Source organism: Marmota monax, unplaced genomic scaffold, assembly GCF_021218885.2.
Source record: "Marmota monax isolate L192 unplaced genomic scaffold, Marmota_monax_Labrador192_F-V1.1 WCK01_AAM20220418_F8-fsc00026, whole genome shotgun sequence".
NCBI lineage: Eukaryota > Metazoa > Chordata > Mammalia > Rodentia > Sciuridae > Marmota > Marmota monax.
In genome coordinates, this window is record NW_026693108.1 from 362,761 (window position 1) to 387,689 (window position 24,929).

Genomic DNA, 24,929 nt, shown 5'->3' on the forward strand with positions numbered 1-24,929 from the left:
GACTTTGCAAAATATTCAGAGACAAGGGACAGAAAGTCCTGTCTCTGAGACGGAGCACAGTGTGCTTTGGGTTGGGGAACCCCGGAGTTTGCATGCCATCATTATGGAAAACAGACGACAAAAAGAAATAGTTTCACTCCCTGCACCCCAGTCCTGAGAAAATGTGCCCAAGAACGAAGAATCCAAAAAGGATGCTTTGCCGTGCGCCGGGACCCGAGCGGCGGAGAGAGGCTCAAGAGGCGTGCTGACCGGAGGGCGTCGGCTACGTGGTCCAGCGCGAGCCGCTCGGGCTTCCTCCTCCTCCCTCGAACGCTTCGCTTCCCGGCGAAGAAGCGCAGTCTGGACGACGCCCGAGCCTCCTCTCCCAGGACGCGCGCGCCGAGCCCGTCGGCGCGGAACCGCCAGCGGCGGGTGACCTGCTTTCCCCTGCGTCCGCGGACGCAGCCCGAGCGCGGCCCCGCGGCCCGCGTCGCTGCTGGGCCGCCCCGCCCCGGCCGCCGCCCCCGCCCACTCGCCCCGCGCCGGTGCCGCCGCCGCCGCCGGGATGTGACCTTCAGTGCCGCGGGGACGGGATGACCGGAGCCACTGCCCCGCGGTGCCCGCGGCTCGCCACGGCCTCCCGGGCGCTCTGACCGCGCGCTCCCGGCCGCCCGCCGGCCCGGCCCCGCCATGCCGCCGCCGCCGCCCGGGCCCGTCGCCGCCCTGGGCACCGCGCTGCTGCTGCTCCTGCTGGCCTCCGAGTCCGCGCACAGTGAGTCCCGCGCAGGCCCCTCCCGGGAGGGCGCCAGCGGCCCTCTGCGACACCTCGGTCCCCGCGACATCACGGGGCTCTGGTGCACCCCTGCGGCATCCCGGCCCCCAGCCCCCTAACCTCTGACCCCTGCGGCATCGCGGCCCCTAGCAGCCCCTCTGCGGCATCCCCACCCCCTGATATCCGTCCCCAGTGACATCGCGGCCCCCGGCAGCAACTCTGCCCCGCCCCGCGCCGCCTCCGGCCCCCTGCGGCACCTCTGCCCCCCCCCCCACCCCATCCCGCGGCCTCCCGGCCCCTTGGGCATCCCTGCCCTCTGCAGACCCCAATCTTCCTGATGCATCCCCGCGTATTGGCCCTCGCAACCCCTGGCCCCGCCGCAGTCCCGCGCCGCCTCCCAACCCCGCGGCCCCCCACCCGGGGCGCAGGTTGACGCCACCCTCTCCCGGGCAGCGGTGCTGCTGCGGGCGCGCGAGGCCGCGCAGTTCCTTCGGCCCAGGCAGCGCCGTGCCTACCAGGTCTTCGAGGAGGCCAAGCAGGGTCACCTGGAGCGGGAGTGCGTCGAGGAGCTGTGCAACAAGGAGGAGGCCCGGGAGGTGTTCGAAAACGACCCCGAGACGGTGAGGGGCGTCCGAGGCCGGGGGCGGGCGGGCCTGCGTCGGAAGCCCTCCGTGGTCCGGAGCTTCATCAAGCTTCACCAAGGACTGCGACCTGGGCCCCGGGACCCGGCTTACTGCTCTGGCGAGCCCTAGTGGAAGGGCTCTTGGCCCCACCTCAGAACTCAGACCCCAGAAGCTCCCAGTGAGGTCACAGCACCAGCCTCCCAGTGCGCCTTAGTGACCCTCTTGCACCCAGTTTCCCTGGTGACCCCAGGTTCCGTTTAGGAGAGGAGGCAGGTCTTGGAGCCAGATATGATTGGGGCCCTGCAGCAGCTCCTGAGAGAAGCACTTGAAAGGAAATGCTCAAAGTAAGACGTGGCCCTCCCTCAGGATACAGCAGGAGTCGGTTTTCAAAGTGTACAAGAAACACAATGGTTAAAAACCTAAATGCTTCCTTTGCCGCAGCCCCCCCCCACATACACACACACACACACACACCAGCTGGAGTGGAGGTGAGGGCTGGGGCTGCATCTTGGTGCTCCTCCAGACAGCCTGAGGGTTTTCCTGAAAGAGGAATTGAAAGACCTCAGGGCTGGAATTGCTTGCAGCAGCAGGTCCAAAAATATGATTAAGGAATTGTGCAGAGAACAGACACAGGGAGGGTGGGAGGGGTGGGGAAGGGCCCAGGACTGGCCTCTGCAGTCCCTGGCCCAGGACATGCTTGTATGAATAATGTCTTTGGGACACCAGGCAGCAGCAGCCCAGGGGTGGACAGGAGTCTCCACAGGAGCGATGGAGGACACTTAGGAATGGGCACTGGGCAGAGCAAAGGTTCTGGAGTGGTGTGGCCCCGCTTGTGTCAGGGGATGCCACCAAGTTAGGGAGATCTCAGAGCTCACCTTTTGGCTCTGCTGGAATTTTTCTTTTAAAAATTCTGAGATAAAATAAATACCACATTTGATAAAAGGATGGGACTGTGGCCCACGTGGGTCTTTATCTTGACTGGCATCTCTAGCGGTTGGCTGGACAGACCTTTCAGACTTGTTTCTGAAGCGGCTGGAACTGTTGAAAGCCGGAGTCCAGGGCTGGAGAAGCCAGCTCCCTCCTCTGCGGCCGCCCTCCATCCTCTGGGGGAGCAGTTCACAGGTCTTTTCCTCACCTGGCTGTTTTATCATTTCTTTGATGATGAACCCTGGTAGAATGACTCAGGCCACTCGCAGAAGGTCTCTGGGGCTGAGGCAGGTCTGCCATGCGCTCGTCACCCGACTGTGGAGTTATGTGACGGGGGCAGTGCCCTCTCACCCCATCCTCACCTGGGACCGGGTCTGTGGTGACAAGAGCTGAGCACTGCCAAGCCACCGCCCAGCCCAGCCTGAGGAGCCAGAGGAGCCCGGCCCTCTGCAGCCCTGTTTGCCAGGTCTGACAGGCCCGAGCTGGCTTCTCCTGGCTGCCCGGACAGACAGTCAGGCCCCTCTGGTTTGACTTGGTTTTATATTTTAATTATAACTCTATTTACAAGGGTGTAAAAAGAAAAGCAAAAGAAGTAAGTACTCAGAGCCGCATGGCTTCAACACAACGCCTGGGCGGTGGGTACACTCCTGTCTGTGTTGTGGGCGGGCCTTCCTCTGCTAGCCTGGCCGTCTGGCCTATCAGGAGTCAGACCCTGTTCACATTGAGGTGTCTGTCATTTCCGAGTTCTCCTCCTGTCCCCACAGCTGGCCTACCTCGCTGTGTCTGTCACAGTGATGGTCAGACTACCTGCTGCCCCTCTGGTGGCCAGTGGAGGAGGCAGAGCTCCGGGCAGCATGTGGGCCTGATGTGCTCCCTTTCTCTTTCCTCAGGCTGGGTGGGATGTGGGGCGGGGGGGGGGGGGTCTGGTCAGAGCTGGACTTGGGCAGTACAGGTGTCCACCTTCCGCTGCACCCCATTCTGCTCCACACCCATGCGCAGGCCTGAGGCCAGGGGACCGGGGTCTCCAGACCCCGTGACGGCTCATCCCCTGAGGCAGGACGGTGAGGTCTGGTGAGCCTGGGGCTTTCCCAAGACACAGGCAAGGTGTGTCTTGCCTGGAAACAGCTCTTCAGCATTCTTTGAAGGGGGCTCCTGGGTGGTCCAGATAAGAGGGTGCGCAGGAAGGAGAGGACCACCTGCCAGGCTAGATTTGCACAGTGGCTGTGCCAGGCCAGGGCCCTCCCACTGGGTCGGCCTGCTGTCCTGCCCTGTGCTGGCCCACTTAGGGGTTTAGGGAACTGCAAGCTGATAGTTTGTCCTGGCCCTCTGTGAGAGGCCTTGTCCAGCACACCTGCCCACATCCGCCCCTCTCCTGGCAGGAAGGCCAGCTGCTCTCCTCTTGGGAGGGGACAGTGGGAGCTTCGCTCTGTCCCGGGCTGTGTGGGCCTGGGCAGCTGGAGCTCCGTCTCCAGGGCCCTGGCTGGGTTCTCTCCTCTGCCTGAGGGACAGCATTTGGCCTGCAGGGCTCTCCCCTGGGAGTGAAGTCCAGGGGCCTTTCCGGTCCGGTCCGCCTGCTGGCATTCCCACACCTCTGCTTGAGGCAGGGAGGTCCTCCCTCTGAGCACTTCCTGCAGCACCTCCTGGCTGTCTGGCCCGCATTCCTTGGCCTAGGGTGTGTCCCTGCTGGTGACAAGCCTGGCCCCTCCTGACCATTTTGTCCCCTCCCGCGCTCCTCTTATCTGGCTTCCCTTTTGCAGCGCTGCCCTCCCTTCCTGCACTGAGCCTCCCCCAGGGTCCGGTGCCCAGCTCCCAGAGGCCGGGCGGTTCTGCCGGGGTTGCCTCCACTGCGTGGCATTGGTCCTCAGCACTCTCCTCTTACCAAAGCCCTAGCCGGATAGGATCTCTCTGCTTCCGGAGGACCTGGTCAAGTGGCTGATCTCAGCCAGAGCTGCCGCCCAGGCACTTGGATTCCCGCCTGGAGGCGGAAACCGCGGGTTCCTGATTAGTGCTTGTTTTATTTGAGATACAAAGTGCAATGTTTATGGCAGGGCAGGTGGGCAGTCCCTGCTCAGCTGTGAGGACTGCCCTGGAGCTCTGCTTCCCTGTCCCTCCCTTCTCCCCACGGCCTTCCTCACCTCTCTGCTGCTGGTGGTGAGTTCTCCCGTTGGATTTTGGGGTGCGGTCAGTTTTAAAAGCCCAAGCCCAGCTGGCCTTGTGTGAACTGCATCTACTTTCCAAAGACCTTTTTCCTGAGATTGCATATTCTTCAAGAACAGCCCAGAGAGGGTCACCTCCTCCACTGATGGAAGCACCCAGTTCTCCTTGGACAACCACTGGGGGCCAGGCCCAGTTGTTGGCGTGGCCTGGGGAGTTCCAGCAGGAGGAGAGAGGGAGCCCCAAAGACTTGGAAGCAGGCACCTCATGGGGAGGGATGTCCAGGCTGAGATGCCCACCCTGCCCTGCTTGAAAGCTGTCCCACATACCCCCACACGTATGCACACAAACAGACATGCAGAACACACAACCAGGGCATGCACGTGTACTCAGACACACGTACACACTGACATGGGAAACACATGGTCAGGACATGCACGTGTACTCAGACATGCACTGACACACAGACACACGTACACACTGACATGGGAAACATGGTCAGGACATGCACGTGTACTCAGACACACGTACACACTGACATGGGAACATGGCAGGGCATGATCAGACATGCACGACCAGACACACGTACACACTGACATGGGAAACACATGGCCAGGACATGCATGTGTACTCAGACATGCACTGACACACAGACACACGTACACACTGACATGGGAAACATGGTCAGGACATGCACGTGTACTCAGACACACGTACACACTGACATGGGAAAACACATGGCCAGGACATGCATGTGTACTCAGACACGCACTGACAGACATGCAGAGACACGCACACACTGTCACATAGAACACAGGACATGCATATGTACTCAGACATGCACACACTGACACACAGAGACAGGATTGCACGTGTGTAGTCAGACACTGACACACGCAGACACATGCACATACTGACACGTGGAACACAGGTCAGGGCGTGTACATGGAATCAGACACACTGACACACACAGACACACATGCAGACACACGAGTGCACATAGCATACACGCCTTTCTCTCCCATGTCCCCTCAGGGTCCTCCCTCACTCCCCAGTATCCTGGTTGCTGAGCCACACCTTCCCTCCAGCCTGTCCCCTCCCCTGAGCCTTCCCCGCCATAGGCCTGGAGGGCATAGTCCTGGGGGTCATGCTCTCCAGGGTGGGGTGCCCCCTCCAGATCTGGCTCCCCCTGGAGGCTTCTTTCTGAATCGCACCAGCCCCCAGTTCTGCACCAGGAGATGCAAAGGCCATGGACCTGTTGCCCACAGAGGTGCTTGGGTCTGCCTCAGAGTCCTAGGCCCTCTGCCCTTCAAGGTCATTGTGTCCAGCACTCTCCTTGAGCCTGCAGGGCATGCCCCGGCAGCCGCCCATTGAGTTAAACACTGCTAAAGGTTCTTACATGGCTTTTAAGGAGCTGGTGGTGGGAGCCGCTGAGCAAGGCATGGGTTCTTTCTTCCCTGGACAGAGCTTGGTCGGTGGCTGACTGCTGGGTCGAAGCCAAGCCTGGGTGCCACACTTGTTTCTTGGACTTTTTAGAATAGTGGATGGAAGTCGTCTTCTCCTAGTTAGTGCCAGGATGAGGAGCCGTCCCCACCTCTCTCCCAGCCCTGCACAAGCCCAGTTCTGTGAGGAGCTCTCTGGAGACTGTCCCCTGGAGGCGCAGCCCCTACCCGGGCTGGCCAGCTCTGCCTCACATCCCAATCAGGTCGGGGTCAGCAGGACCAGGTCTGCTTGTTCTTAGAATTGCCCAGCTGGTTGCCCTGCAGGGCTGGTGCAAGACCAGCTCTGTCATGTCCCTGCTCTGATGGACGCGACCAGGGGCTCTCAGGGAGGCCCAGGCCCTGACGGACATGGTGTGCTCAGATGGTTCCTTGGCCTTGGGTGGAAGGCAGTGCTTCCTGCCGAGTGGAGGAGGAGACGGGTGTGAGGCCAAGCCAACCTGAAGGCGGCCGGTTGCTGTGCAGAGCCTACCTGGGTGGTCTCAGCCTGAGGGAGGTGAGGGAGCTGGGGCCCCAGCCCCTGTCGCTCTGCTCGTCACAAGGACCCTCGGCCGCCGTCACCCTCCACCTTCCAGCCCTTCCTGCTCCTGACCGGAGCAGATTCCACAGCCTCCTGCCTCGGGGTCTTCCCATCGGGGTGGGTGTGCAGTTCCATGGAGCAGGGGGGAGCAGAGCCCACCCGCAGCCTCCTGACTGCCATTCACAGTCCCTCTGTGGTCACTCCAGCCTGGGATGTGGAGAGCCAAACTGCCGTTGTGACCGGCTGACCGGGTCCTGGAGTCTGCTTGAGCCCCACAACAGACCTGACGGAGTCTCCAGTGGGCTCCGCACTGCCACGCAGGGCAGATGGCCCAGTGTCCACACTGCCACGCAGGCACACGGCCCAGCGTCTGCCAGCCCACTTGTATGCACATGGCCTCACGACGTGCACTCGGGTAGAGGCCCCTCGGGAGCGGCCTCCCTGGCAGAGCTGGCTCACAGATGCAGTGGATGCGGATCCGTGCAGATGCTGATAGGCACAGGGAGTCCAGGCTAAGGTGACTGTCCTTGGGAGAGCCTGCTTCCACCTAGGACACCCTTCTCCTCGATGTACCTTCTCATGAGACACTTCCAGTGGCACTTTCCAAGTATCCCTGGGTGACCCCGATTCACTTGCACCTGGAAGTGATCCAACAAGTGCACTGAGGCTCTGCAGTCACCCTGCAGACCCTGCTCAGCATTCACTGCCTCCTGCCTCCTTCCTGGCAGAGGCCTGGGGAGGGGCTGTGGTTCCGAGGGCTTGAGACCCGCCTGTCCACACCTGCTCCGCCAGTCTGTCGCCACCTTCTGTGCTGCCTGGGAGCTCACGCCTGCCTTCTCTTTCCACAGGACTACTTCTACCCCAGATACCTCGGTAAGTCTGACCACTTTACTTTAGCTGTCACAGAGGTGAGTTGGGAGGGACCCCGATGCCAAGTTGCTGCTAGAAAGAAAACTGAGTGGGAATCCGGAGCAAGCAGGTCAGAAGCATGAGTTCGCCTGTGCCGAGGTTTTCTCCCGATTGCCAGCCCTCGCAGCAGAGCCAATTCTTGCAGGGCCCTTCTCTGCTTTGGTGCCAAGCTCCACCCACCACCTGGAAATAGGGTTGATTTGGTGTCCTCCCACTTCCTGGTGTCAGGACTCTGCACTTCTGCTATCACCCAAGAACCCTGTTTGTGAGGGCTGACTCACTGTGGTCACCATGTTGATGGTTGAAACAGAGAACCTCGAGAAACACGTGTTGAGTGTGAAGGGCAGGACTGCACAAGCCCTCAGAGCAGTGAGTGGGCGTGGGCAGGAGGCTCTGGACAAGCACAGTGCCCTTGGAGAGAAGGAGAAACAGCAGCCCTACTGGGGCAACGACTTCCTGCCGGGGTCCTGGCAGGGCGGCTCTGCAAGGACAGCCTGCTGTCTCTGCTCTGTGTGTGAGGGCCGCAGGACCAGGGCAGCAGGTGTCCTGCCGCAGCCTGGCGCCGCACTGAGCTCCGTCCTGTCCAGGATGGCGGTGACCGTGCCGTTCATTTCTCTCTTGCAGAGTGTGTCAACAAACATGGATCTCCGTACAGCAAAAGCCCTGACTTCGCCACGTGTGTTCGCAGTAAGTGTCCCCTTCCTCCTGCTCCAGCGGGCACGTTAGGGGGCCGCGGGCAGGAGCTCTGAACTCCTCTGTGACCACAGTGGGTGCCGGGCCTTCCCGAATCTGCTTCCTTCACACCCGACCTTCCTGGTACACAGGCAGACTCTGACTTCCCCAAGGTGGCATCAGCATGTCTGAACAGTGCAGTGGGGGGGGGGTGCATCCTGCCTGCTGGCCGGCGGCTCGTCCAGCACACGCAGGGTCTTCTGCTCTGCCCGGCTGCCTGCTGTGCCTCCTGCCCCTCCTGGGAGACCCTCCCGTCATGTCTGCTGTGACAGTCTGTCTAGCGGTACCCCCAGACTTGCGAATGACCCTGTGCACTAGGGTGAGCCCTGGTGTCCCTTGTGCCCGAGCGCCCAGGCACCCCTCCCACCCTCACCTTCCTCCTGGTTGAGCCTGGCGCTGATGGTCCCGACAGTGGGGCTGCTCCTCCAGTGTCCTCTGGATGTCTGTGTGTCTGGGAGCCACTGACCTCAGCAGGTCTGGCTCCTGTGTTCATGGAGTTCTCCACTTTGGCTGATGACTTCACGGCCCCAGAGTCCCTCAGTGGTTCAAGTTGCGATGACACTTTCTGGATGGGACTGGAGACTGCTCACCCAGCAAGAGCCCTGGAGGAGTGGGGCAGGCGTGAGGCCCTGGCTAGGGGAGGACAAACCTCTGCTGCGGCTGGGCCAGACACACTCCGTGCCCCTCACAGCTGCCCAGAAGCACTGGCGAAGCCCCACCAGGGTCCTGGGAGGGTCACTCTCCCTGTGAGCCTTGCCCTCCCGACTGTCTAGGCCCCACCTGTATGTGTCGGTTCCTTGCTGACAGTCTTACTTGGAGTCTGTGGGCATGTCTGAGCCTGCATTCTTGCTCACCCACTCTTGGTAGAAGTAATCAGCAGCCTCAGAGATCAGTTCTGAGTCTGCCAGAGTCCAGATGCAGCCCTAGAGAGGCAGGGGCTCCTGGTGAGCCCCCGGGGTCCAGAGCAGCGGCTGCGGCTGCCGAGCTCAGAGCCCCTGCCCTAGCACAGGCTGCTCTCTTTGTGCCAGGAAGAGCCTCGGTTTCCATTTCTTTACCTTTGCATGGACAGCTCCAGGTTCTCCAGCTGAGCTCTGCCACTATGCCCCAGTGTTGAACTGTGCCCAGCCAGGCAGGATGCCCCCTTAGGGGAACAAGGCTCCTTTCTCGTGGCCAGAACAAAGGCCAGCAGTGGACAGAGTGTGTGGCCAAGTCCCTGCTTGCTTCCCATTCCCTCTGCAGCTGCACGTGGATAGGCTGAGACGGTCTCTCTCTGAACACACTCGAGGCTTGGTGACCGGCATACAGAGCAGGCTGCTGAGTGGCCACCCTCCCTGCAGAGGCGCGTCTCTTCCTCTGCTTTCCCCAGCTGGGTCAGCCTGATCACACAGAAGTTGGCTGGGCACCTGCCGAGGGAGAGGCGCGACCTTTGCTTCTACCCTGGGGATAAGTTTCCAACAGGGACAGGACACGGCGGTGGGTGGAGCTACATTGCCTGGAGACCGAGGGAGGGACCTGGAGAGACCGGCGTGTGGTGCTGGCTCCATGGTGGAGGGCTCTCCTAAGAACAGCCCCATCCCAGTAGAAGTTGGTACTGTCCCCCTGTCAAGGGACAGACTTTGTAAAGGGGAAGTATGGTGTCCTAGGCAAATTCAGGGCCAAGTTAGCTAGCCCCACACTGAGTTCACAGGCACGTACTTCAGAAATAACCCTAAGCCCAGCCGAATGGGTCAGTGGACATGCACACCGTCTTCCCCCACTGCCCTCCCATGGCAGGGGCCTCAGGGGAGTAACTGGGGGCATTGGGGCACAGTCCTGCCTCCCTCCATGCCTGATACCCATCGCTTCTCAGGGCCTCTCCACCAAGGCGGCAGCTCTCTGCTCCCCTGACCCCAGGCGCGGCTCTACCCTGTGAGGCCCTGGGTGCAGCCAGGCGGCTGCAGTGTGCGAGGGAAATGGACGCAGCCTCGAGAGGGCTGCACCCACAACAGCCAGCCAAGCAAGGCAGTGCTGCCCAAGGCCTCGCAAAACCACCCACTGAGGTGGCCACAGGCCACAGAGAGGTGGGCAGAGCCCTGCCCTCCTAACAGGCTGCCCTTGAACTTGGTGCAGAGCCTCTTTGCAAAGCAGAGGCCGTCTCCTGAGAGGGGACGGAGGAAGCCTGAGGCAAGTGGAAGGGGTGCAGCTTTGCCACCAGAGGTCCACTCGCCACCTCGTTCAGATTCCCTGCAGCCGCTGGGCACAGCTCAGGTGGGAGCCAGGGGACAGGCTGTGGTCCAAACCCTGCCAGTGCTCCTCTTAAGGATCAGGGACACATTGGCATGAGTGCCCCAGGCCTTGGTGCCTGCTGGCTGCCGAGATTATTCCAGAGGAGGTGGACTGGGGAGGTCCCCACCCTGGGTGGGCAGCAGGTGGGCGGAGAAGCCCAGAGACAGCACAGCCCCCACAGCCGCAACCCTGCTGCCTGACTTGTGGGCCATCCACCCATGGGAAAAGGAGCCAGGACCTCTGGTGTCATTTCCTTCTGAGGAACGGTCACACAGTGTCCCCATTGGCTGGTCACTGAGCACTCAGGGCCTGTTTCCTTCTGTGACCAGAAGTTGTCGCCAGGCTCAGAGGCTCTGGGTAGCCACCTGGGCCCAGGGAGAACGTCCTGTCTGCAGGAGCCACAGGTGCTGGTGCTGGGGAGGGACTGGCCGGCCCTGCCCTCTGCTGTACGCCACGGTGACTGGGTGGCTGGATGGGCCAGCCAGGTGACTGATGACTGTGGTCTCAGGGTGGCTGGGGAATGAGGATGGCTGCCCTCAGCAGGAACAAGGCGTCCCAGGTCCAGGGGTCTGCAGCCACCCAGCCGCGCCTTCAAACCCGCCAGCCAGCATTCTGCTTGGAGGGAGGGGAAAGCAGGGACTGTGAGCGTCAGCGTCCGTCTGGGGAAAGCAGCCCTGTGTGATGGAAGAAGGCCTGGTCGGGGGCCTCCACCTGGCCAGTCCGCACGCTGGGACAGGAGCCACTCGGGGTCCAGGAAGGACGTGACTCTGGAAAGCCAATGCCGTGCCATGCTGCACCCCTCCTCCAGGACTCCCCAGAGCCTCCCACAGCCACAACCCACGGCCATCTGTACACAGGAGCCCTGGCAGCCCCCCAGGTCTCGGAGAGAGTGCATGAGCTCCGACCTCTGTGCGCTGGCTGGGCCTCGTCTGCTCAGCCAGCAGCCCCTGAAAGGATTCTTTGAGCCCAAGGCGTGACAATAGCCCTTTCTGCTAACTCCCCGACCTCAGGACGTGGTGGCTCACACGCAAGCTTTCCTGCCCATCTGTGCCAGGGCAGCCTCCCTGTGTGTGGCACTCCCTTGGAGGTAGCTGTGCCTGCAGTTTCCTTGACCCCTGGCTGAGGCTGTGCTGGGATCCTGCCTGCGCCTACTGCTGGGTGCACTCCTGACCTGGAGCCTCACGGGAGATGCTGTGGGCAGGGGCTATTCCTGCTGGTGGGGCCTGGGCTTGGGTCTGGGATCTCTGTCCTGTGCCAGTGCCCACTGAGGCTGAGCTCGGTGGACAGAAGGCTTGAGAGGCTGATGAGTGCCCCGCCCAGGGCAGCCTGGCCCTGGTGGGGCAGGTGGAATAGCCTCGGGTTGGCAGGGGCTGGGGGCCCTGCTCCGGGGGGCCGACAGGCCCCAGCTCCTGCTCCTTGGCCTCTCAGGGCCTCTGCCAATCCCTAGAACCCCCAGGACCGGGAGCTCCCGCACCTGCTCCTGCCCTCAGCTGGAGACCCTCTTGGCAGCCACATCTGCCCAGCAGCCCCTCGGAGCTCCACTGGGGGGCACACGAGAAGCTCCAGCCACTGTCCCCTGGCTCTGGGGCTCGTGGGAACCTCTCAAGACTTTCTGTCTGTGTCTCAACTCAGACCTGCCAGACCAGTGCACCCCAAACCCTTGTGACAAAGAGGGAACCCAAATCTGCCAGGATCTCATGGGCAACTTCTTCTGCCTGTGCAAAGCTGGCTGGGGCGGCCGGCTGTGTGATCAAGGTAAGAGCCCACCACCTCCGGAAGAGCAGGGTGGGACCCTCTGACCTTGCACTGACCCTGACCACAGCTGCGCAGCCCTCTGACCTTGCCCACCATGGAGGCTCAGGGGAGCCAGAGTCTGTCCTGGGGTCCTGCCCCTGGTGGGTTCCCTCCCCACAGTATCCTGCTGGAGAGGCCCTGGGGTGTTGTAGCCTGAGGCTTCCTGGGGCTCCTGGGAACACAGGGGGCTGGGTGGCCCCTCTGGGAGCAGGGCTGGCAGGAAGAAGATGCGTGAGGCCCAGCACCCTGCGTCAGTGGATCCCACCCTGACACGGCCGAGCAGCATGTGGCCTCAGCCAGGGCGATGTGTGGATGCTGTCAAGCCCCTCCCTCAGGGCAGAGCCCTGCAGCCAGACTGGGATGGGGCGTTCCAAATGGGACCTGGCCTGGTGGCCTCGTGGGCCTTGCAAGGGGTGTGGGGCAGTGTCCACCCTCAGGCACTGGCCATGGCAAATTTTGGCCTCTGACCCCCTCCTGCATGCAGCTGGAGCCCTTGGAGCTGATCTCTAGCTGTTGCCCCAATGGCTGCTCCGGTCCCCTGCGCCCTCCCGCTCCCAGGGCGGCATGGTGGAGTGTGGGGGTCTGTACACCTGCGCCCTTCTCTCTGTCCTGCCAGATGTGGACGAGTGCAGCCAGCAGAATGGGGGTTGCAGCCAGGTCTGCCACAACAAGCCAGGCAGCTTCTACTGCGCCTGCCACAGTGGCTTTGCACTTGCCTCCGACAACAGGACCTGCCAAGGTAAGGCCAGGCCCACCACCATCCCGTCTCAGAGGAGGTGGGCATCACTCAGAGGCTAGTAGCCGCAGAGCGCAGATCACAGTGGGGCTCCAGACCACCCATTCCCCAAGATCTGAGGGGTGGGCCGAGGCAGCTGGCCCTGCCTGGCCTGCAGTGTAGCTCTCAGGGTCCAGGCTCCACAGGTGGCCATGCAGGGAGCTCAGGCAGTGTTGTAGGCCCCGGGTCCCACCCACGCGTCTCTCAGAGCCCTCCAGCCCCCGTCTCTGGCTCCCTCGGCCCTGTCCTGAGGAGGCAGAGGCAGCTCAGCCTCCCTACTCCTGTCCCTGCTTCCATCAGCCTGAGGCTCCTGGGGGCCTAAAGCCAGAGCAGGGTGCCCTGAGGACACCCCAGAAAGTCACTTCAAAGGCCTGCACCCTGCCACCCCTGGCATCCTAGGCTGCAGAGGAGCAGCACCCCACCTTGCAGGGGCGACCTTGCCCTGTCCCTTGATCCAGAGGTACCCAAGGTGCCCCTGAGCTCCCGGACTTGCTCAGGATAAGGGGCACAGCTGCCTGTGTGGTGGACAGTTGGATCCTGGTCGCCACGGGGTGGGGCCAGCGTCAAGAGCTGGAGAGCATCCCATCAGACAGGGGACACTGTTCCAGTCGTCTGTTCTGAGAAGTTTCCATTTCACCCCTTAGTTGCTGTCCCTTACAACCAGAGGCCATCCCTACACAGATGACTGAGGGCCAGGCCGGCCTTCCCCTCCTCCATCCTCCTCACACCTGGAGCCCTAGAGCTCCTTGCCACGGCTCTATCCTGTGCTTTAGAAGCAAATTGAGGAAACCTGGTCACGAGGTGGATTCTTAACTCTGGTGTCTAACGTGGCTAATGTTGCCCAGCGTGGGGTGAGCGCTCCACATGGACGCTGGCTGGCCGAGCCTTGGTGGCCGTGCCCTCCCCGACTCTGTCCTCCTCCTCAGTGTCTGGGGCTCCTCCCACCTGTCTGCCCAGTAGCTGGCTGCAGCTGTCCCAGGCTCCTCGGCACAGCCTAGCCTCACTGGCTTTGCTTGCAGACATAGACGAGTGTGCAGACCCCGATGCCTGCGGGGAGACGCGCTGCAGGAACCTGCCAGGCTCCTACTCCTGCCTCTGTGACGAGGGCTACGTGTACAGCTCCCAGGAGAAGGCCTGCCAAGGTACCCCATGGGTTCCTCCTCCTCCGCCCCTGAGCCCAGAGACAGGGGTCAGTCACTGCCTGAGCACAGGCTTCATTGGTAACAGACTTCAGTCCAGTGTTCTAGGAAACCTCTACCAACAGAGGGTTGGAAAAAGGCCAGGGCACCTCCTGCAATGAAGAGGACTCTGACACTGCGCCCTCACCTTGCCTAGTGGCTACTTACACCACAGTGCACCCACACATGTATGCATACACACATGCATGTGCGCATGCACATGTTGACAAACATGCTTACACATGCACACTCTATGCATGGGAACATACATGGGCACAATCAAATTTGCACATGCCACATGGCATACACACGCATGCATGTGTGCACACATGGACATATACCATGGAGACACTCATGCATGCTCACTAACATGCAGATCACATGTGTACACAAACGTGCTTTCATAAAATATGTGCATGTGAACACATGTGGTGGCTCACCCATGCACATGCACATCTACACATTGTGCATGCACTCAAACATACACTCGTACATACCTACATGCATGCACACACACAAGTCTATGTGTGCAAAAAAATGCACACAAACATGCTTGCACACATAAGCTTACATGCACATGCACACACAACAGTCACACATTCATGTGCTTGAACATGCATGTGAGTATATGCCCACATGTGTGTGTGCACATAATCTCGTGTATGTGAGTTAGCACACAAACATACGTGCATACACATGGACTCACATATGCAAGCGCACTGTGCTTGCACTCCTGCACATGCCGTGGCACATACATGCCCACCCTCCAGCAGCCTGCAACAGATAAAGAGCAGAGACCCTGAGCTTGGACTGTCTACGAGCCTGGTCAGCTCACGGTGTGAAGGCTGGCCAGCAAGGTGGTACTCCTCACTGTGGAGACCCAGCATGTCCTGGGCACAGAGCAGTGAGGCCGACTCTACTGTTACTCCTTTCTGGCAACCTTGAGGAACCCTGGCCCCTGCTGGGCAGCTCTGGAACCCATGAGAGGGCTGAGCCCCCAGGGAGGGAGCATGTGGGGACTGGACAGCCAGAGTGAGCTGACCAGTGGGCCCAGCCCCACAGCACTCCCTGCTGCCCTCCAGCGTCCCTCAGTCTCCTGGGGCCCTGGTGGCACCAGCTGGGCCTGGTGGCGTGAGCAGCCGGGGTGTGGTCCAGCACCTTCCTCAGACACCCGCAGCCTTTGCTTGCCCGTAAGAGGGGGCCGCTCTGGGGAGGAGTAGCAGGCTGCTGTCGGGCACTCGCCTGGTGAGACACTTGGGACGTTCCCACACCAGCGCGCTGCACGGGGGCTGGCATGGTCCGGAGCTGTCCCCACACCGCCGTGTGACTCTTTGCTGGCAGATGTGGACGAGTGCTGGCAGGGCCGCTGCGAGCAGATCTGTGTCAACACTCCCGGCAGCTACACGTGCCACTGCAACGGGCGCGGGGGGCTCAAGCTGTCCCCGGACATGGACACCTGCGAGGTAGGCGTGGGGCCCTCCAGCAGATGGGGTCTGCAGAAGGCTTCTAGAGCCAGGGCTTTGGCCTAGGGCTCCGGGATCCCCAGAGCTACGGGTAGAGCTCCATGCCATGTGGGGTTTGGCTGTGTTGATGGAATTTCCATAGCAACCCGGCTCACGCTGGCCAGCTTGGTGCGGCTCCAGGACTTGAGGCAGCGTCTCTGGCTCTGCGGCTGGCTCCATCCTGCAACGTGGGTGGGTGCCTGTGCTCCCTGCGGGGGACAGCTGGCAGCCAGCCAGGCGCTCCTTGCCCTGTGCTCTGGGTGTGGGTGAAGCCAGTCTGTGTGGACGTGGACGATAGTGAGTGTTCTCCAGAACAGCAGTGAGGCGCTCCAGGTGAATCACGGTCAAACACGCAGAGCCACGGGGAACCTGGGACAGCACAGGGCTGCACCGTGGGGTGGAGGCAGTAACCAGCAGCCCTGCTCCTCACTGGAGCCTGCATCAGGCTATCACAGGCTCTGGGATCTCAGAGTCAGGGAGGCAGAGGCGGGTGTGGGCAGCCCAGTCCCTGGGAACGCAGGGGCCAGGACCTGCCCTGAGAACCACAGGGCAGCCCTCCTGATGCGCCCTCCCCTGGCGGCAGGACATCTTGCCATGTGTGCCCTTCAGCATGGCCAAGAGTGTGAAGTCCTTGTATCTGGGCCGCATGTTCAGTGGGACCCCTGTGATCAGACTGCGCTTCAAGAGGCTGCAGCCCACCAGGTGAGGAGGCAGGTGCTGATGGTGGGGCTCCCGGGAGAGCAGAGCCGCCCAGGGTCCTGGAGGAGCCACAAGCCAAGCCTGGTGCAACCTCTGGTTGCTGCTACCCAGTGCTAGGTGGCCCCCACCTCTCTATTCTGTGTCTCGGTCTGTGCAGGCTGGTGGCTGAGTTTGACTTCCGGACCTTTGACCCTGAAGGGGTCCTCTTCTTTGCTGGAGGCCGTAGGGACAGCACCTGGGTGGTACTGGGTCTGCGGGCCGGCAGGTTGGAACTGCAGCTTCGCTACAACGGTGTCGGCCGTGTCACCAGCAGCGGGCCTGTCATCAACCATGGCATGTGGCAGACTGTGAGTGGGGCTGCCAGGACTCTCCTGGGCCAGTGTGCATCGGCTTGTTCAAGGGTACCCCTGGCTCTGGGCAGGTGACACGTGCCCACAGGTAGAACCCCATGCCCCTTAGTACACACACTGGGGCTCACTCTACCACTCAGGGGCCCTGTTTCACCTCACATGAGGCCCTCAGAGGTCTCATACAGGCACGGTGGCCAGAGTCCAGGGGACAGCCACAGCAAGGGTCCAAGGCCAGGGGCTGCCCAATGCTCACAGAAGATGGCCTGGCTTAATTTGCCCCCAGAGCCCAAGTCCCAGTTCTGGGTGCCCCTGGCTGTACTGACCTTCTGCCCCTCGCTCTGGCCTTCACTCCTGACACAAGTCCAGGGGAGCCCTCGCAGGGCCTGCACAGAGAGTTTCCACTCCCAGGCCCACATGGACCCACGTGGCCAGCAGACCCCATATCCCAGGTCGTGAGTGAGGTGCTCTTCAGTAAAGCAGGCTTGGAGCTAACCATAGGCAGAGAAACAGAAAACACTCCTTTTCCCTAGAAGGGAAGCAAGTGGAAAATTCCACCCTGGCCTCCACCGACAGAGCCCTGCAGACATCTGCTCACATTCCCACCTGCCAAGTCATGTCCTGGTCCCCTCCCATCCTTGGAGTAGCCGGAAGGGCATTCCCAGCACAGCTAGACAGAGACCTAAGCCAGAAAGAAGGCCATCCCAGGGTGGGTGGTACACATGCCACACAGCATGGGGACAGGCCCAGGACAGTGGCCAGTGGGAAAGCATGCTGGAGTGGCCTCTGGGACAGTCCTCGATCTCACATCGCATGCCCTGACAGCCACTCAGGAGCAGGGCAGCTGCAGGAGGCCTGCATGGTCCTGCCCTTTCCACAGGGCCTAACATCTCCACCTTAGCCAGAGGGGAAACATGGTCCCCCAGAGGACGGAGTCCAGTGTGCACAGACACAGACTTAAGACTTTTCTGCATGGAAAGTTTCAGAGGAATCTATTTGTCCATTCAGCATTCAATCCATGCCAGACACTGATTAGCTGTTAGGGATTTAGAAAAAAAAAATGTTCTGCTGCCTTCAACCACCCAGGCCAGCCGGGAGGACAGCCCTGACACGTAGGAGACCAGGAGGCCAGGGAGCTAACGTGGGGAGGGTGGTCAGGGCAGGCCAGTCCCTGGGGCAGCACCCTGCATGAGCTCCAGGCAGAACCCCAAGGTGCAGAGAAGAGTGGCTCAGGGCGAATCCAGGGCCAAGTGTGGCCAGAGGGGACTTAGGACTGGAACCACCCGTGGGCCACGGAGGTGGGACTTCCTGCAGACTGGAAGCTGAGAATGCGTGGACTGGAGCACACCCCAGAGCCTGGGTTTTCCTGGATGCAGTGCACCTAGGCAGGCTGTGGAGGAGGGCGTGAGGGTCTGAGGCCGCTGTGCGGGCCCAGTTCCCTGCTGTTCACAGCATGAGGGCCCCTGAGCTGTACCTCATGCTGTTGAGTTCTCCTGCACTGGTCTTTTATTTTGCAACAAGAAGAGTTGAAACTTTGAGATGGCTTTAGGGTTCAGTTTGGCCAAGGTCAGGTTCCCCCAGTGGTCAGGAGTGTCCCCACACAGCCACACCACCACCAAAGGCCATCTCCCTGCACTGAAGTGTCTGGGGTCACCAGACACTGAGAACATCCAGAGGAGAGAGTGTCCTGACTAGCTGCAGAGGTGTCCCCTGGCTCAGCCTTGCTGGCCCTGAAGGGGCTGTCTGCAGTAGCTGGTAGGCATGGTCCCTGTCCCTGCCACGTGGAGCTCCCCCCGACTACATGGCCTCACTGGGTCTCTGGAAATCTGCTGTCCTGAATGTGTTGGAGGTCAGCCCCTTCCCTCAGTGTGCAGTGCTGACCCCACGTGCCCCCAGGGAGCAGTGTGGCCCATGTGCCTTCTGTCCCCAGGTGCAGAGGGCTGGCCGGGACCTGAGCCTGGTCTCAGGAGGTGGGGCTCCCTGGGTCAGGCAACGCGGGCTGGCCAAAGGGCTGCTCACACCTGCCCTCACAGCACTGGTCTCCTTCAGATCTCCGTTGAAGAACTGGAAGGAAATCTGGTGATCAAGGTCAACAAGGATGCCGTCATGAAGATTGCAGTGGCCGGGGATCTCTTCCAGCTGCACAGAGGCCTGTATCACCTGAACCTCACCGTGGGAGGCATTCCCTTCAAGGAGAAGGACCTCGTCCAGCCCGTGAGTGCTGCCACTCGCTGCCGGGGAGGTGCTGGGGTGCTCAGGGCCAGGGCTGAGCCAGGTGAGGGCCCAGATAAGGCCGAGGCTGAGCCGGACCTCACCACCTCCGTATGAGCCTCCCTGAGGCTTCATCTGCACTGGCGACAAGGTGTGCTGTGACTGTCCTCTGACACTGCAGTCGCTTCTAACAGAAAGATGAGCTCTTGGACAACTCTGAGCGCACTCCAGGGCTGGTTCTACTTTTCAGACCTGCCTTTTCTCACCCCTCGTGGGTCTCCATCGCAGCCCAGTGAGGTTTGTGGCTGGGACTCTGGGTTTGGGGGTGGGATGTCCACTCTGCACAGGAAACAGGCCTGTCACCCAGGTGGTATAGGCACTGATGCCCACCCTGGAGGGTCGCTCCTGGGATGCCCTGCCTGGGCACAGCACATCAGACCTGTGGCGCAGGCCTGCAGTCGGCTAGAGACCGTGTACAAGGCTCGGGGCTCCTGTGTGGAGACCCTGGAGGCCTCCACATGGCGGAGCTGGGCTGGCACCCCTGTGCAGGCAGGGCAGTGCCCCACACCTGCCTGGCCCCTGGGGAGGCCTGCTGGGTGGACACAGGGACTCAGCCTTTCCTGAAGTGAAGAGCCCTTTCTGAAGAACCAACCCAGGTGGGGCTTCCCTGGCCCACCATAGACCTCCACCCGCCTCAGAGGCGGGAGCCTGCCAGCGTCAGGGTGGCGCCACAGGGCCTCGGCTCCGGAAGCCTCCAGTCCCCTGTCTTTCCAGATCAACCCCCGTCTGGACGGCTGCCTGCGGAGCTGGAACTGGCTTGGCGGGGAGGACAGCACCATCCAGGAGACAGTGAAGGCGAACTCCAAGATGCAGTGCTTCTCCGTGACGGAGAGGGGGTCTTTCTTCCCGGGGAGCGGGTTTGCCTTCTACAGCCTCAGCTACGGTAGGTCACACCCATGGAAGGAACTGTGGTGGGGCCTCAGACCAGTGGTCGGAATTCAAGGGGACCACCAGGCAGGCCAGGTCTCCCTCGGAGGGACAGGCCAACACAGGTGCAGGCCCCCATGTGGCCATCTGCCGCACCACTCTGTGGGGGAGACAGCAGGATGTCCAGAGCAGGCTGGTGTAGGATGGTGTTGGGTCCTCGGCAGGAAGAGCTCCCTGCATCCAGGATGGAGAGGCTCATGGCTCACCTGGCCCCCACTCACCTGCATGAGGGGTGTGGGGTGTCTGGAGGCAGCAGGGGCTACCCCAGGAAGACAGCTGCTGGGGGCTCAGAGGAGGAACACTGGGGGCGTGGCAGGGAGGAGCAGGGCCACCCCAGCGCCCTTAGCTTCGGCAGCAGAACTAGGCCACAAGGAGACTTGCCCTCAGCCCCAGGAGAGCCGGGCAGGAAGACGCTGCCCTCCTCAGGAGCAAGCTGTGTGGACGCCTTCCAAAAGGGTGGGCTGTGGCAGGGCAGGAGAGCCCTGGGACCTGTGGGGACCCACATAGTCTGTGTCCATGGGAACGGGCACTGGACATTCTGTCCATTGGGCTGGTGGTGCTGCAGCCAGGGAGGGGCCAAGGATGGCCAGAAGGCAGAGGTGGAGCCCAGAAGCCCTTGGCACCTCTAAAGTAGGGCCCAGATCTCTTGGCGCACCACAGTTAGCTGGGGCAGGCTAGGCCCCTAGACCTCAGGTCAGAGGCCCCGGGCTGAGGACAGACCCCGAGGGACAGCAAGCGCTGGCCCAGTGGAGGGCCCCGACAGGGTACTGCAGGCTCAGGCCTCCTGGTCCTCCTGCTCAGTAAACAGCAAGCCTCCTCTTGCCCTTCCCAGTTCCTGTGCATTTCCTCATATACCCCTGAGGGCTGAGAGCAGAGGCTAGACAAGGTCCAGGGGCAGCACAGGGCCTCGGTTGGAGCGGGCAGGAGGCAGGAGCTTACAGCCTTACCACAAACCCTGCCCCAGGTGCTCCCCAGCAGACCCCGTCCCGGGTGCTCCCCAGAAGTCTGCAGCTCTAGGTGAGGTCTAAACACAAGGGCTAGAGGACAAGGTCTCCAATGTCCCAGTCACAGAGGGTCTAGGGGCCCAGACAGCCTGGACCCGCCTCTCTAGCCAAGTGTGCCCAGAGCTACACACCGACGATGGCCTCACGCGTGAGACTGGCAGTGTGCGTGTGAATGAAGTCAGCGTGAGGCCCTCCAACCTGGAAACCAGGCCCCCGAGGGGAGAATGTGTGTGGCAGGGGGCGGCCACCCCTACACAGGCCTCCTCCACTGCCTCCCAGACGGGGCATGGCCGGGACAGCAGGGTCCTCGGGCTCATGCCACGGCGAGCTCCCACTTCCTCCGGGCCAGGCCGCGCCTCCTCTGCCGAGAGCAGGCGTCGCAGCGACCCCCCCGCAGGCTCGTGCTCTGTCCAACCGCCACTCACTCAAGCGTCGCTGACATCTGTGCCGCCTTGTAATGCGCGACTCTCATCGCAGCGCGGACGTCCCCGGATGCCTGGACGGAGACGACCTGGGAAATAGAAGTGGTGGCTCGTGTCCGTCCAGCGACCGACACGGGTGTGCTGATCGCGCTGGTGGGCCAGGACCACACGGTGCCACTCTCCGTGGCCCTGGTGGACTACCACTCCACCAAGAAGCTCAAGAAACAGGTAGGCTGCACCTCTGCCAGCGCAGCCACAGCACCCAGAGCCTGGGAACCCACCACCTGGGGAGGGGTCCCAGCCCCGGCCTCTCCCGGGACCTGAGCACTGGATCCAGGTGGGCCTTTGCGCTTGGGGGGCCACAGCTGCGGTGGCCACCTCCACACGACTGGAAGGCAGACTGTCGCTGGCCAAGTCGGCTGGAGGGACAGTGTGCTCCCAGGCCAGCCCTGGGTGTCACTGGGCGTGGGGTGTGTCCCCCACACCTGGTGTTGAGGATAACGTGGCCAGCTGCCCCAGGCCGATCATGTCAGATCTGCCCACCTGGCCTGTGTGATGCAGGCCAGCGTCCTTTTCCAGCTGATTCTGGGATGGGGCCTCCCGAGGACTCCCTGCACGGCAGCACCCTTCCTGCCCTGGGAATAGACCCTCCTCTCCCCCGTCCACAGGAGATCATGGGCCAGAAGAGAGGGCTCCCTGTCCAAAGCTGCCCCCAGCCCAGCGCTCCTGCTGTGTGCACTCAACAGTAATAGACTCGGCCTGTGCACCAAGAGGGCCGCGGCCACACACCATTGCTTGCACCCGGCTCCCAGCATCTGGGATAAACAGCAAGCGCCCCACCGGCAAAGCCCCCACACCAGGGACTGTGAAGGGCCTGGGGCACAGAGTCTTTCCACCCAGCACAGGCACCTCGGGACTGGGAGCCCACAGCCATACCCACGTCCCCACCCTGAGGCACCAGGGGCCCTGGGAAGCTGCTCAGCTGTGCCTGAGTGGCCAGGTCCCCCATGGCTGGCCAGGGATTGCCCTGCTATTGCCCCTCACCTCCCAGCTGGCCTCTCTTCATTCCTAGTGGGAGTGGGTCACCCAGGGCTATGAGCCCCTCACACCTCAGGGCCACAGACGTGCCTGGGTCTGCATGAGCCAGCAAGGGGCTGCTGGCTACCCCTGCTGGACGTGGGAGGGGCTGGCAGCCACTGTCAGTGGCCAACAGTGGTGGATGACCAGCAGGGTCTGGGTGGTGGCAGCCTCATATACTGCCCGGGACCTGGGCCTGCCGGGGTCTGGGAGGAGGCTCGAGAGGTATGTGAGGCCTGGTGGAGTACCAGAGGCAGTGGGACCCAGTGGCTAGCATATGGGCCTTGGCTGCCATGCCCTGACCCATGTGACCCCTGCACTCCCACGTCACCCTGACCCCTCCCTCGGTGTCCCCACAGCTGGTGGTCCTGGCAGTTGAGGATGTTGCCCTGGCCCTGATGGAGATCAAGGTGTGTGACGGGCAGGAGCACATGGTCACCGTGTCCCTGAAGGATGGCAAGGTCACTCTGGAGGTGGACGGCACCAAGGGCCAGAGCGAAGTGGGTGCTGCCCAGCTGCAGGAGAGGCTGGCCACCCTGGAGAGGCACCTGCAGGGCTCCGTGCTCACCTTCGTGGGGGGGCTGCCAGGTGGGCTTCCTGTGGCGTTCTGGGAGGACGGCTGTGTCCCTGGGCCCTGGCTTCCCCAGTCCAGGCTGGTGCTGGGGGGAGCTTTGGCTTTGGAGGGAGAGGGACTGCGGCCTGGCTCTCGTGCTCAGCCACACCACCTGACTGGGAAGCCCAGGCCGGCCCGAGCTCGCCCGGCCACCCTGCATCTCTGGGGAGCCTCCGCCCAGATCCCAGCAGGCCAAGGCCCAGGGGGAGGCCAGGCAGGCTCTGGGAAGTGTGCAAGGCCACCACCCAGACCCTGCTGGTCACCTGCCACTGTTGGCCACTGACATGGCTGTCAGCCCCTTCCATGTCCAGCAGGGGTGGGCAGCAGCACCTTGCTGGCTCGTGCAGACCCGGGGTGGGACAGGTACCCGGCCACAAACTGTCCCTGTGCTGCCGAGAGCCAGGAGTGTGGCAGAGAGAGGACTGTGGCTCTGCTGGGGCCCTATCTGGCAGCATCGGCAGGACTTCTGTCCTGGTGGCCAGACACAGCCCCTCCGGGTTTCCAGCAGTGAGGCTTCCCGGAGGCCACTGGGTTCCCACAGTGTGGTGGCTCCTCTGGGAGTGAGGCGCCGAGCATCAGCCGGCTTTGTGTCTGCTTCGCGCCGCCCCCCCCCCCCAGGGAGATGTGCTGTGCCTTCCTGGGCCTGGCTCTGCCCACTGATGGTGCTTGTTGCCCCACTGCCCAGATGTGCCAGTGACTTCGGCACCCGTCACAGCCTTCTACCGTGGTTGCATGACGCTGGAGGTCAACCGGAGGCCTTTGGACCTGGATGAGGCTGCCTACAAGCACAGCGACATCACCTCGCACTCCTGTCCTCCGGTGGAGCTGGCCGCACCCTAGGCTGCGGCAGGACTCCTCTGGGAAGACCCCCTGCCTTCTTCCAGGAGGCAGGAGGTAGAAGGCTGGCCCTGGAGCAGCACAGCCCCGACCCCTGAGCACTCTCCCTTGGGCCACTCCTTGTAACATAGCTGTGAATCGGGGACTGGTGGAGGCTGAGGCTGCCCCTTGGGAGCTGGCCACAGGGGTGGGCACGGGGAGGGCCAGCAGCTCACAGAGAAGCAGACTTGAAGAAAATAATTCTCTATTATTTTTATGACCACACGCTTCTTTCTGACTCTAAAATATGGGAAATAAAATATTTACAGAAACCTTTTTAACCCTGTGTTGGCCATCTTCTGCTCCACGAGGTTGTCCAGCACTGGGGTTAGTGGGCTTGCCGGCTGACCGCTCTGCAGTGCTCTGTGCCTCAAGGAGCCTGGGTTTGTCCCCTATGAAGGGGACAGATCTGCTTGATGTGGGCATCAGCCACAGCACAGAGTTCCTGGGGACTGCGCCTGCCACTCCTGTGCCTCCTCTGAGCTGGCCCACCTGCTTCTGGCCTCAGTTCCCCAGCTGTCAGTGAGGAGTGGAGGAGCCGTGGACACTCTTTGACGCCAGCAGCCAATGAAAGGCTGGGTTATCACTGCCTGGGAAGCCACCTCCGGAAATGCACCAACTCCGTCCTGGCCTCCGGGGAGGCTGCTGCCTAGAGGCCACAGGGAACCGCAAGTGTGCCAGGAGACGCCATTGGGGCCGCTGCCCCTCCTAGGCCCAGGGGAGGACCCAGCCAAGGCTCACGCCCCAGGCCGCATCGCTCTGCCAGGGTCCCATCACTGCTGGACCCGTGCGGAGGCCCAAGTCAAGAATGAGGCCACCTTCATAAACATTGAAACCCAGCTGAGTGCCAAGCTGTTGGCTCCTGCCTTGCTGGGGGCAGCTGGCCCTCCAGGGCACGGCCGCCTTCGGCTCACACACTGGCAGCACCAGCTGGACACTGGACCCCTCGCACCACAGATGACCCTGAGCCCTGCTCTGCCCTGGCTCCAGACAGTAGGTGGCTGGCAGGCTGAGAGAGTCAGGCAAGGCTTGAAGCCGTGGGACAGTGCCCCAGGCTGTCCACT

At 62.0% G+C, this 24,929-nt stretch overlaps 1 protein-coding gene across 1 annotated transcript; it reads left to right on the forward strand.

The window, feature by feature from the left end:
* The first annotated feature begins 632 nt into the window (after window positions 1–632).
* On the forward strand, window positions 633–24,146 carry Gas6 (growth arrest specific 6). The gene is made up of 15 exons (XM_046454935.2): window positions 633–751; window positions 1,205–1,371; window positions 7,323–7,347; window positions 8,008–8,070; window positions 12,013–12,135; window positions 12,791–12,913; window positions 13,969–14,091; window positions 15,469–15,590; window positions 16,213–16,331; window positions 16,486–16,675; window positions 18,725–18,889; window positions 19,661–19,829; window positions 21,355–21,527; window positions 22,736–22,964; window positions 23,675–24,146. Exons 1-15 carry the CDS (start codon window positions 670–672, stop codon window positions 23,827–23,829), a joined length of 2,028 nt encoding a protein of 675 aa, XP_046310891.1. The 5' UTR covers window positions 633–669; the 3' UTR covers window positions 23,830–24,146.
* The last annotated feature ends 783 nt before the right edge of the window (window positions 24,147–24,929 follow it).

Coding starts and splice junctions, on each gene's coding strand:
- Gas6 (XM_046454935.2), top strand. CDS start 670: ATGCCGCCGCCGCCGCCCGGGCCCGTCGCCGCCCTGGGCACCGCGCTG. Junction 8,071..12,012: donor CTTCGCCACGTGTGTTCGCA/GTAAGTGTCCCC, acceptor GTCTCAACTCAG/ACCTGCCAGACCAGTGCACC. Junction 14,092..15,468: donor CCAGGAGAAGGCCTGCCAAG/GTACCCCATGGG, acceptor CTTTGCTGGCAG/ATGTGGACGAGTGCTGGCAG.